Genomic DNA, 12,681 nt, shown 5'->3' on the forward strand with positions numbered 1-12,681 from the left:
TATAGTTATTTCATTAAACTATGCTAATGAGGTATGCAGGTAATTTTGAAACATATCTTAAAATGATCATGGCAAATTATAGTCGATGTAAAATGTGGACTTATAAATATTGGCTGCCTTTTTTCGAATGAAGCAGAAGCAAAATATTTAAAACAAATTTTAGGCGAATCATAAAACGATAGAGGCGATCAAAGATAAAAGGATATGTGCTTTATGGAGTACTTAATGCCGTAATGTAACTACTTACCAATAAAGGTAGAGAGTCCAAGTGTACTGAATAAAAACAAGCTTCTTACCTTAATAGAGGCAGGTGCACATACGTTAGAAAAAGCCAAAAAATAGTGCCCCAAAAAGTGATGAAAGACTCAATCGTCAAGTTTCTTTGACAGCTATAGCTATGAAGTTCGAATTCTCAATGTGAAACATGATTAATGACGAGAGCTCATATTAAATACGTGAAACCATGATCAAGTAACGCTATACCGAACAATTCATCGATAAATTAGCAAATTGAGTGCCGGTATGAACCTAGCTATTCTGTATGTACAATTTACCATGAATGAATCAAATTTGCATATCATTTCACTGTGACATGAATTATTCGATTTACAGTCAAGTGTATTAATTTAGCATTACAATGAGAACATTTAGATGGCATGGAAAACTATAAATTCGAAATAAATAGCTAAAAAAATTATGGAGTTAGGCCTGGGTTATTTGATGGGTTTTCAGAAGTATGCTTGAGCCTGTTGGTGACCTGTGGTTTGTTGGGCCCAGATGATTAATTTCTCATCAAAGTGAAATTTGTAATCTCGTTATGATACTACTTCTGTACGAATTACAAATGGTCTATGATATAGAGTAGATGGAATCACAGATAACACTTGTGACAAAGTAAAAAGTGAACAAGCATTTTTGATCACACATACTGAAAATTATTTTTGTAAAAATTAAAAATGATAAATCCATTTATTTGCTGTGTAGAATAAATTCCAATAAGTGCTAAATTTGAGAGAAAGATGCAACCTCAGCATCAATGAAAACAGATTTGATGGTAATAATTAAGGCACTCAGATACGAGATCGAAAATTTCACAGGGCCCAACCTTGTAGCGAGTTTTGTTACCTGATAGTAGCATGCTGAGTCGAACGTGACCAACCGGCAACGAGAACCTCACCTCTGCCTGCAATCCTGCGACGCTGTCGATTTGTGGCTGAAACCTCCAACAGGGCCTTTTGTACGATGTCTGGTGATACTGTGGTTTTAACGGCCCTATAAACTAGCCTAGTAGGACCAAACATTTGAAAAACAACAATAAATTATTCAATGAAATTACATTGGAATGAAAATTAGATTTAAGATCTCATTCAAACTCACCGTGGCAGCATGGCGACAACTGAGGCAACGATTACGGTGAGCCAATATATATGTCTGGAAATCGCGGTTTGCATAACCCAGTAGGACCCTGGTAGACCCATGCAGTTGACACAAACATGGTTGTAAACGAGACAAAATCCAAAATAAACACCCAGGGACATAATTATCGTAACTATGTGAATTATTGTCTGTAATAGGTAATATCATGGTTAACGTGCATATTCAACGCATTGACGTGATAATAATTCTACAATATTCTGACAGTCAAGACTTACCCAGGACCTAGTTTCTATGGTAACGTAAAGAAGCATAGCGATCATACAAGATGACATGATTGTTGTTCCATACTCCCAGATATCGACATCAGAGTCATGATAAGCCTTTGGAAAAATGAAAAAAATCAGATCTTCAAAACAATTGTCGATTTTGCGAGTATCAATGCGAAATAATAATTACTTACAGCTTCGGTAACAAAGAAGATAACTATGCTTTGATAAAGAGCATCAGCCATTGTTATCCAGAAAGAATGAGGCTGATAAACAAGCCCTAAGCGACCTCTTACATATAATGGCGGTGAAGCTAGTAAGATGCCAGCAGATGCGAGTTGATCGTAAACGCCGAGAATGATAGGGGGCAATGATGTGAACAACAAATTGTACATCATCAAATAAATCTGATCCACCATCACAGCCCCAGAGAAACCGCAGTAAAGCTGAAAATAATTAACCACATTATTTGCAACCGATCTTGTGATATCTCCTTAGAACTGAACTCTCATGAAACAAATATTTGTCAATAAACTCATAAGAGTAATTTCAAAACCAACCTGGTACCAAAAAATGAGGAAGACAAAGGTCGCATTTTTGTAGAAAAAGTACAAAATCATTCTAGACAGTCTGTCATAGCACCAATGGCCGTGTAATAGAAGAAGTCTTGTAAGAAGTGGAAATCTGGCAATGGAAAAATCCGCAGCCATCACAGCTTGAGTTCCCTCTCGGCCTGAGACACCTATACCAACATCAGCTGTTTGGATCATACTAACATCATTCGCTCCATCTCCAATAGCCAGTGTTCTCATGCCAAGTTGTTCCTTAACAATACGTACAATGTAGGCCTGGAATTATAAGATGAAAATTAATGACGTCAACGATAAATGCGGGAATGCAGAGTAACACGATTGAACTAGCGCTAAAACAATAATCCATGACAGTTACCACTCACCTTTTGCAGTGGAGTCGCACGACAAGCTAAAACACTGGTACATACACGAGTAAGCTCCAGAAATGATGCTGTTAAGCCTGATCTCGGATCCAGAATAAAGGTAAGCGTTTTTCCATCCACTACCAAGGCACGTTGCCTACGAGTACCGATTCTATGGGCAGCCATATCTGTAGGGTCTGAATCTGTGCCATCATTCGAATAATCGACCAAATGCTCTTGCTCAATTGCTTCTAAATGGCCATGAATTAAACTTTCAGCGACCGTTTTTGATCGCGCTTGTAACCATAGCAGTTGCATCGAAGGAGAGAACAGTCGAGCTGAATATGCAATATTTACGGCTGTTTCTGGTTTATCTCCTAAGAGAAAGATTGAGTCGGCATCATGAGTCCCGCTATTCGTTTTAGCAATAATTTTGCTCTCCAGTACATGGTAATTGAATAAATATTACTTACCAGTGAGAACCCAAATCACAATTCCAGCAGCAATAAGAGCAGCTATAGCTTCTGGTACACCAGCCTGAAGTTTATCCTCAATTCCTGTGGCACCTAATAGCGTTAGATGAGATTCTAGACTAGCATAAGAATCTCTTACACGACGTTCCCGATTTTCCATAGCAAGTTCGGCTTCCGTATGTCGTTGGAGCCAAGTTTCGAACTCAAGAGGTGTGAGTGTACGGCGGGCCATTGCTAAAGTACGCAGACCTTGACGAGCATATGAATGCAACAGTTGTCTAATCTTATTTGATGCGTTCGATGCAGATTCGTCTTCATTCCCAGCAAGTGATGCCATAATTGTAGTATCAGCACCTTTTGTGTACAAGACAATCTCCCTTGTTTGTGGATGGCGCACAACGATTGACATACATTTTCTGCTAGAGTCAAATGGGAGTACCTGGATTGTGAAACATCCTCTATTAATAAAAAGAAGAATGCTTTTTTTAATGATATAAATTTAATGCGTTCGTAAAAACCTAAAATCCAAAGAAAACTATTATCTCATCAGTGACAAACCTTGAGTATTTCAAAGTCTAATATAGACTTGTCTGGTAAGGAAATTCGAGCACCATGAGGCATACGTTTGAGAAGCTTAACGTCATAAGCTCGTGCAGCAAAAACTAAAGCCAATTCGTCGGGACTTTCGGCTTCATAGATCGGTGGAGGATCCGCAGGTAAACCACAAGGACTAGGACTACGGTGTTGTGTCGGCGATGCTCTTCGCGTGAGCATATTAATACTAAGAGCCGGAATTGATGCTACACCCAAAAGTTTAGGCCTGTAAAATTATAAAATTCATCTTGTTGATTGACGAAATTTTCTTTGATTTCGAACTCTAATGATCAACACTGTTTGAGCTGAATAATTTACCTAGACAATTTTGGATGAGGCACATGATCGCCTGTTGCTTTAGTGGAAGATTGGATTGACGACAAACTTGCACCAGGGGGCGGCGGACTGGGTGTTACACTTCTGGACTCAGTCAATCTCGCGTACCTGAAAATTTTCATCGTAACAAGCAATTGATAGAATAAAGAAAAAATCTTTGTTACAAACTAGGTAATCAAATAGAGAAGTATTCACCTAGTGGGAGCACCATTTTTGTGTGGTTCTTCGATCACTCCACTGGCGTTCATGAGATCATGATGATGGGATGTATTGACAACGACGGTATTACAAACTGCTAAAAGTATGAGAAACTCTTGTAGTTTGTGCCTAGAACTGCCGATTAACAGATCCTCTTTCAATCGTAGACTGGGTACTAAATTTTCTCCTTCTCCTGTATGAGCGTAGTCTTGTCCACTTACGGTACACCGCCTGAAGACCATTTTATTCTCCGTCAGGGTTCCCGTTTTGTCCGAGAATACATACTGCACCTAAAAAACGGAAAAAATAAAAGATAAAAAAATTGTCAGTATCGCAAGCACTACGCGACTTAATTCATGTAATATCGAACTGAAAAAAACTGTTGATATTCCTCAAAAAGTCACCCCGACAAGTTAATTTGAGACTTGATCAAAGTTTAAAATTAAAAGGTGAAGTACAATAGTAAAAGTATAATAATAAGTTATTGTATCTGATATGTCAATCACCTTTACGACATTAAAAAGCTATCAGAGAACGCTAAATAATTGATCAATAGACTTATATCTGTATAATCTAAACTTTCATTCGTCATACCTGACCCAATTCCTCCGTAATATTCAGAGCTCGACACTCCGCTCTGCGGTCACTTTCCGGGTCGTAAAGTGCGCTATCTTGTCCTATGTGATACACTTGAACAACCTTTGCCATTTCAATGGTAACGTAAAGGCTCAGAGGTATCATAACTTGCAATATAATAACAAATGTTAAAAAAGTAAGCATCCCTTCATAAGTAGGGTTCTGAGGGTCTGGTAGAAAAGGGATTGGAACACTCATAGGATATGCAGAAAGCCATAATCGACAACCAACGGCACCAACTAAACAGAGGACGACTAGGATGAAGACGCACCATATAACGTCCAAGTTCATTTGACGTTCCAAACGGGATCTCTGAAAAATAAAGTTTCAGTTTTTTGATGCTGCATAAGTTGATGAAAATACTTGAATATTGGAAACTGGTCATTATCGATCAAAGATCTAAAATCATTCGATGTGACAAAAATTTATCGGAAGCTCCTAATCTCTGGATAATCAATCATTTGAAATTTTTTTTTTTTTCGGGCCAAATATTGACACAACATTATCAAAATAATTTCAACTTTCAAAACCTAAGGATTGGATCTGAATATTGATCAGCCTTCAAAAATTCTTCGTGTGTTGGCGTGCATATACCTTATAACGGGGTCCTCCGTTGTTTAACATAGCTTTGGTTTCGTGGCCAGCATAAACGACTATACCTTCGACAAAATCGGTATTTTTTAGGAGACATTCTCTCAGAAGAAGGTTTTCCGTTGATACGGGAACTCGAGCTCCAGACGAATGAACGACAGCTCCGTGAAACCTAAAATCCATGTAAGAGTCAACTAAAATTATCCGGAATATCAATATTGGATGAAACAATTTTTTTCTACAAGTAATTGCAACTGTACTACTATAACTGCAAGGGTATAAATTATACCTGTAAATTCTTGTGCTTGGTTGATCTACTTCGACTACCGATCGAAATTTGGACGGTTGAAAATTGTTCTGTCTATCTAAGAATCCCCTGACAACTTGACGTTGTTTTAAATTCGTTTCACCGTCAAGATTACAGGTATCCAGGTACGCTAAACCCTGAGGATCGCTACTTCTCAAAAGTAGAAGATCTGCGGGTACCAATTCGTTATTGGATAGGTGAACCAAATCACCCACCTTCACGTCCTTCCAAGCAACTTTTTTATACCGATCCCCCTCACTGCAATCGAATAAAAGGAAAAAAAAATTAATTCATCGTAAGTAACTCTTCATTTAAATAAACTCTTACTATAATATTGTCTATGTTTTCTAAAATTCATACAATGAACATACTAAAAATATTACAAGAAGAAAATCAAAGAAACAAATAAATTTAATAAATAATCTCAGGAGAACACATAAGTCTTCAATATACATAAACACATATGGTCACTTCAAATAATCTATATATATCCTTATATGTTATCATGAAACCAGCTCCAGGAAGATGTGAGTGACGTCATTGCGTCCGTGATCCGCTGTTTCGCGATGCCAATTATAACTTGCTTCGCATTTTATCTGTGCCACACGTTCTCAAAATTGATAGACAAAAAATTTCGAGAGAAGAGCAAATTTTTTCTTACACTTCTAGTTTCTCTTCTATTCTGCCTCATTTTGATGTTCTTTCCAAAACTTTGACACGGACTGATGTAAAAATTGAAAAGAAAAAAAATTATCTACGTCTGTAGCATACAAAAAGACAGATATTCGATAACGAAGATGGTGGACGATAACGCTCTGATTGTATATAAATTATTGTTCGTATAAAATATTGATATATATAGTGTTGAATGAAACTGCTTTGCAGCATAGGCATACGATTAAAAAATAAAATTGAGAATGAAATAAAACAACGTAAAGCAAATCGGAGTTAGATAGTTACATTACAAGAGCGATAACAAATTAGAAATATTTTTCCCGTTGTTCGCTGATCGAAAATTATCCATTTATATACGTAGCGTTGTTTTTCTTCATTTCCGCTATACGTTCTCTTGATAAATAAATTAACCAAGATACGTATCCATGTACGTAGCTATATCTAGAGACGAAAATCTATTCGGGTGAAATGAATCTATTGATATATAGGTATAATAAAGCTATCTGGAATCGGTACATAAAGTTTGAGTCTCTTCAGCCGAGTAAAGCTTTCGTTCTACTCGAATCAATAATTCAAACTGCACCTGGTTCTTCGCCAAATAAACTTGTAGCCAAAGTTTAACAATACCACTAGACTTAGCAATGTTTCAAATTCCGTAAGTTGATCATCTCCGTATTTGACCGTAATCCAATTTCAGTTCATATAAAATCTCGCCTTGATTCTTGTACGCCGATAATGCGGTACGTATACCTGCACCTGCAGGCACCGATCATAATTTGTAGCCTTTTTTGGCGTAATGATTTGAAAAAAAAAAGAAATGAAAATTCGCAAAGGAATCTGATGGAAAAAAGTTTACGTTAGTGGATAACTAAAAACGGGCTTCAAAAACAAAAACAGCAGTATTTTAATTAACAGCTTTAAGAACACGCGCATGAGTTGTTTGTTGTTTCAATACGTAATTTTGCCTACTGAACAATTAGAGCCTTATTACTTGAGCTTTTCGAGTCTGGAGCCTTTGTTCATTCATACGACGTATATGGTACAAAGTTTCTACAACTGCCATCTTCAGACGTGAGATCATTTTTGTACAATATGTGGGTAAAATGATAAAAATATAAAATTATGATTAACTCAGTCGTTACTCGTTTGAGAATCGGCTTTTCGTCTTTTTCCTAGAAATTGACAACGTTAATCTTGTACGATTTTCAATCTTATCTCTCTAATTAGCAACGCGATTCAATTAAGACCGATGGTTCTAAAATTTAATCAAACATACCGAGAAATTAAGTAGACATGATAAAATCTATAAACAAGTTTACTTCAACGTTAGTTACAAAAAATGAAGAGAAGTCCGTAGTTCATAATTCGTAAATAGTTTTTTTTTTTTTTCAGAACAACGTAATACGATCGTAGCACTGTACAGACGATGATAACGCTGCAAGAATTTTTAACCGAACACATTTTTCGTTCAATTACATTCCACCGATGTACGGCGATTGATTGATATTATTCTTTATTCATTGCTCGCCAATCTCCGCTTGTTTCGCCGTTATTATCGAATTGCTATAGTGTGTAATGTATATAGATATACTTTGTACTTTAATACAACCAATTAATTCCTGATGCTCCAGAGTTTTCGTATATACCTCGTTAATTTATTTAAGTTTATTTCCCCCGAACTTTCTACAACCCTACAAACACACGTGTCATGTACATCGCACAAACCTGCAGAAAAGAAAGGTTCGAAGTGTAAAGCACCATTTTTAATTACTAGTTTTTATCTTCTATAGGAAAAGTTTAATACCTCAATCTATTTGGGCAAACTAATAGATGAAACATACCGTGAAAAAAAAACAACTTTTTACCGCGGTACTTGTGCCGCAGTGTCCTCGCACAGGGTAATATACATGTATGCAGTATAGAGCGATGTCAGCCGTGTAAGAGTATAAAATTATTATTATTACTATTGTTTTATAATCTACATCGAGGCACGCGTATATGCAGTGAAAACAACGAGAAGCTACCATAATTATATCGATCAGGACTTGAACCGTGCCAACTTATTTGTCGGTGCGATATAAAAATAATTTAAAGTATATGAGAAAAATGGTACGAAATGAAAGAGCCCTCAGCTCCACCCCTCAAGATCGGCGGTGTCGACTTCCGGTATTTTTCGCTACAGTCGTACAACACATGTCGCTAAGAGTCTGTAAGTAATCCTTCGTTGCGTAAAGGAAGTCCTACGAGTTCAATGTTGCTGGCAAAAATTGTTTTCGCAGACGGCTGACGTTGTTCATGTAACAGAGTATAATACGGGCTTATAATATTGATACATCAATGTTTCAGGTATAAATTGAAATGTATTTCGGACGTGAACTGTATAAGAACGATAAGAACGGACAACCGTCCACGCAGGGTTATGGCTTTGTATTTTTTGAGTCTGGTACGGTTAGTATTTATTAATCCATAGTTTATAGCGCAATGAATAAGGCGGATAGTATACGTAAGTTCGATTTATACGACTCTATATAGACGGTAATAAAACACATCAAATTCTCCGTGTCACCGTTTTTCGTCACAGAAGAAAGAATCGAATAAATTGAACCGAAGAAGTTTGGAAAAGGAAAAATTAGAAAAATCATAATTAGATTTTTCTGTATTCCAGGTAAATTGGGTGGAATGAACTTACGCTAGAAAACCAAGATACAGAACATATTGCAATGCGCAGTCAAATTATTAGTCTTATTTTATTTGGTTCCGCGCATCACACACGTATAACGAAACCGGCGTGTGGTTGAATATTTTTTTGTTCACCAGTGACTATCTTACCGGAAGCAGGACTCCCCGGTTTTCACAGAGATAATGCTCTACCGTAGGGAAGAATGCATCTTTATGCGGTTGCAAATTATTATTATTATTATTATTATTTTTGCATTTACGAAAGTCTGCCAGTAATCAATCATTTTTACTATAACGTCTGCGGTATAATTTACAGAGAAAATAATACCGATACGACATACTGCAGCTAATTGAAGGCTAGCCTTAGCTTCAGAAATTATAATATCAACGGAAACGAAAACATGTCAATAATTTATGGATCTTTCAGATTACCCGTATACACACATTTACGTATATCAGCCGAGAGTCCGATCACGTACCGTCAATAAAGTACATATCCAAAAATAACAGGTAACCGATCGATCGATCATGTATAAATGACCGACGGACAACAAATGTATCAATAGGAACAACGGTTTAAGAATGGCTTTTCCTTCAAAACACCCGGTACGTATGTAAAAAGATGGTAATGGAATCTCGTGGACGTTTCCGTGGAAATCGGTAGCATAATGGAACAATCGAGTGAAATGAAAAGGAGTAAAGATAGAGCATCTTTGTTTGCTTTGAAACCTCTCATCGTATATAACCCGGTCATAACTCAGTTCCAACACTCACGTAGAATTATATGTAGTTATTCTCCCGATGTTGAACATTTATTTCTCTGAAATAGTCGAGCGTAACTTGATTCTCTCGATTCGAAAAGCGCGAAGCGTCGGTTTGGTCCGTAGCGGGTATTGTGCTTTACCGATGGTTTTGAAACGATAAGTTGGTTGGCCACGAATCAATCGAGTTCAAGGTTGGTGGTGTTCCTGACATTCCTTCGCAAACGCAATTACTTACATGGATACAAGTACGTATACGCGTACGAGTGTAACGTCAAATATTCCAGGATATCAATGCGCCGAGGAGCTGAAATAACGATCTCTGCGACCGAAATGGCGGAGAAATAAAAGGTAATCGTATTTTATCAACTTTCTTTCACCTCGGAATCACTGTTTCCCATCGCGCTGATTGTAAAATAAATGAATTCAAAAGAAAGAGACGCCGCTTATCGATATTCAGAGGCATGAATCGCAATGAAAATTCATAAAGCACGTCAAACTAAACACGTATCCGGAACGATCTAATCATTGCACAAATTACAGTACACTACTCTTATTGTATGGTAAATGCAGCCTGAGAATTACAGCAGAGCGCAATTTAAGATGCGTTATCTAATAATTCTAGCAAATATCCCTTTCCACTGCGACATATTACCGCATTTGACTTGTACACCGCTGAACTGCATAAATCTGAATATTACTCACTGGATAATATATTTTTTATATATATGTATAACGCACATTGGGACTGAAAGAGCATGAAATTTCGTTGAAAAACAAAGTTCGCTAATTATTCTAGAAGTGAAGCAAAAAAATAGACAAACGTTATGCAACTCAGACATAATTATAATCTTGCGTAACTTATTTATAAAAAAAAAAGGAGACAACAAAAAGACCAACTTTTCTCCCTTTCGGCACAAAACATTCTTCTATTTCGTCTACAATTCGGCCTACATACATGTAGATGTCAAAGGAATAATTTGTATCTGTTATTTCTGTACGTTTGACAAAAGACAAAATTTTACTTTGTGAAGCGAGAGATTCTGGGACACGTTCGATTTACCGGAGGGAAGAAAAAAAAAATACCAATGACAGTTCCCCAAATTTTTATAAATCGATCAATTTTTCGAAATTTTCATTCTACCCAAAAGCAATCGATCGTGAATTAGAATTCTTAAATACGGATTAATCGAAAACCAAAAAAAAATTGAATATATCATCGGAGCTAGGTGAGAAATACTGCAGCTTAGTTCGTGGTCAATGTCAAGGTGTCAATGTCAGATAGTGTTGTAACTATCATGGCTTATTGATTTTTTATTCTTTTTTTTTTTCAATTCGTACGTCACGCAAGTCTGTTCTGCAGCGAAAAGCTTTAATCACGACATCACGCTATGACGGTACGTACATTACAGGGCCCTCAGGGATCCTAGAATTTGTTCAGGATATTAACGACGATGGAAGTCATAGAGTTGTTACCTAAACAGTAACGGAATTCAAGTGAGTATTACTAATATGAAAATACCGTGACCGGCTTATCTCATCGATGAATTTTCCAAGGGTATACCTATACGTATAATAAATTCCACAATGTCACGAATACGTAGCAAATAATGTACCGAAGGATTAAATTTGAAGTTTGAACTCACCCTTGTAATATTACGTGATAACCACCGTACATGAATGAAATATTCCAGAGTGGGTAAAATTATTCATCATAATGGCTGCTATGGAACAACAAAACAAAATCTCCATGTATTTGTGCGATTATACATAACGTTGTCAGCACTTTACAATGTAAATTAGGTAACTATAGATGTATCAGACTTCAGCTTCAATTCATTAATTATAATAAGATCGTTATTTAGATAATGGCGCATGGTATTATACAATTTCGTGAAAACAGCGTTTAACAATACGTCAAAGTTATTTACAATAACTCCTTCGCGCTGTCATTAAGAATTTAACTCTCGTCTTTAACTTGGTAATAAATTAAAAAAGAGGGAAAGAAAGTCGTATGCCCTCGTAAAAATGACTTTCAATTAAATGCATATATCCTCAGGTGTAGATCCATTAACTAATTAAACTCTCCGAGCTAGAGTGCAAAAAGAAGAGGAAAATGCTGATAATCATAAATAGGCTAAAATGAAGGACATGCGAATGGTGCAGGACGATAACGACGTATGTTTGAAATGGACACCGCGCGTTTTCCTCCTCTTACACATCATATGAAGGTACAGTGGTGTATCATAAAGGAAAATTGGTTTAGTTATCTCTGCTACGTCGTCAGAACAGAGTTTTGTAACACCATACATATTACAATATAGCTGAGTTGGGTCGCGAGTAATAGGGGTGAAAATTGTCTTTTTCGCCACCTGTAGCTACTGCACTTTCATTCTTTTATCTCGGATCCCTGACGGTGGTGTTAACGGTCCGAATCTGCATATATTGCAACATACGTGTTCCTAATCTGATAAAAGATTTTATAATTGCGATGGAGACAAAAAAGTTCTTTCAATTACGTCTGTGAAATTGGTGGGACATTTCGCCGAGGCTAAACAAATTTTTAGCGATAGTTCCAACGATTCAAAAAAATCAACTGTTTACGAATGAAAGCAAAAAAAAAGAGAGAAAAACTAAGTTTGTCCAATAATTAGCTTTCAGGTAAAACGCAGCGAATGATATTTGCGTTTGGAATCAATGGATAACGTGCGACGTTTGTGAATTGAAATTAATAATAACATGTGCGCTTTCGATAAGTTCATATACTAACAACGCGAAGGCCGCGTTAACCAGGTATAATAATTCTGTCTAGCGCAAGGAAGAGAATAAAAAAAATTAATAAATAAATAAAAAC

General features: G+C 36.6%; 1 protein-coding gene across 5 annotated transcripts in view; it reads right to left on the bottom strand.

Annotated features, from left to right (window-relative positions):
- Window positions 1–12,681, bottom strand: part of LOC105690932 (phospholipid-transporting ATPase VD) — a 48,050-nt gene that overhangs the window by 1,762 nt on the left and 33,607 nt on the right. For 3 of the 5 annotated variants that reach the window (XR_007278578.1, XM_048655848.1, XM_012409094.3), the window contains exons 5-17: window positions 5,695–5,970; window positions 5,409–5,577; window positions 4,773–5,126; window positions 4,176–4,468; window positions 3,963–4,088; window positions 3,609–3,870; window positions 3,051–3,489; window positions 2,599–2,954; window positions 2,204–2,491; window positions 1,838–2,089; window positions 1,653–1,757; window positions 1,378–1,565; window positions 1,126–1,284 (exon numbers count right to left, since the gene is read on the bottom strand). Coding sequence is in view for 3 of the 5 variants with exons in the window: in XM_048655848.1 (XP_048511805.1) it covers window positions 1,126–1,284; window positions 1,378–1,565; window positions 1,653–1,757; window positions 1,838–2,089; window positions 2,204–2,491; window positions 2,599–2,954; window positions 3,051–3,489; window positions 3,609–3,870; window positions 3,963–4,088; window positions 4,176–4,468; window positions 4,773–5,126; window positions 5,409–5,577; window positions 5,695–5,970 (3,267 nt within the window). In the remaining 2 variants the exon portion in view is untranslated. The remainder of the gene's footprint in view (window positions 1–1,125; window positions 1,285–1,377; window positions 1,566–1,652; window positions 1,758–1,837; window positions 2,090–2,203; window positions 2,492–2,598; window positions 2,955–3,050; window positions 3,490–3,608; window positions 3,871–3,962; window positions 4,089–4,175; window positions 4,469–4,772; window positions 5,127–5,408; window positions 5,578–5,694; window positions 5,971–12,681) is intronic. The other 2 variants (XR_007278579.1, XM_012409105.3) reach the window with 1 other exon arrangement.

Source organism: Athalia rosae, chromosome 5 (genome assembly GCF_917208135.1).
Source record: "Athalia rosae chromosome 5, iyAthRosa1.1, whole genome shotgun sequence".
NCBI lineage: Eukaryota > Metazoa > Arthropoda > Insecta > Hymenoptera > Athaliidae > Athalia > Athalia rosae.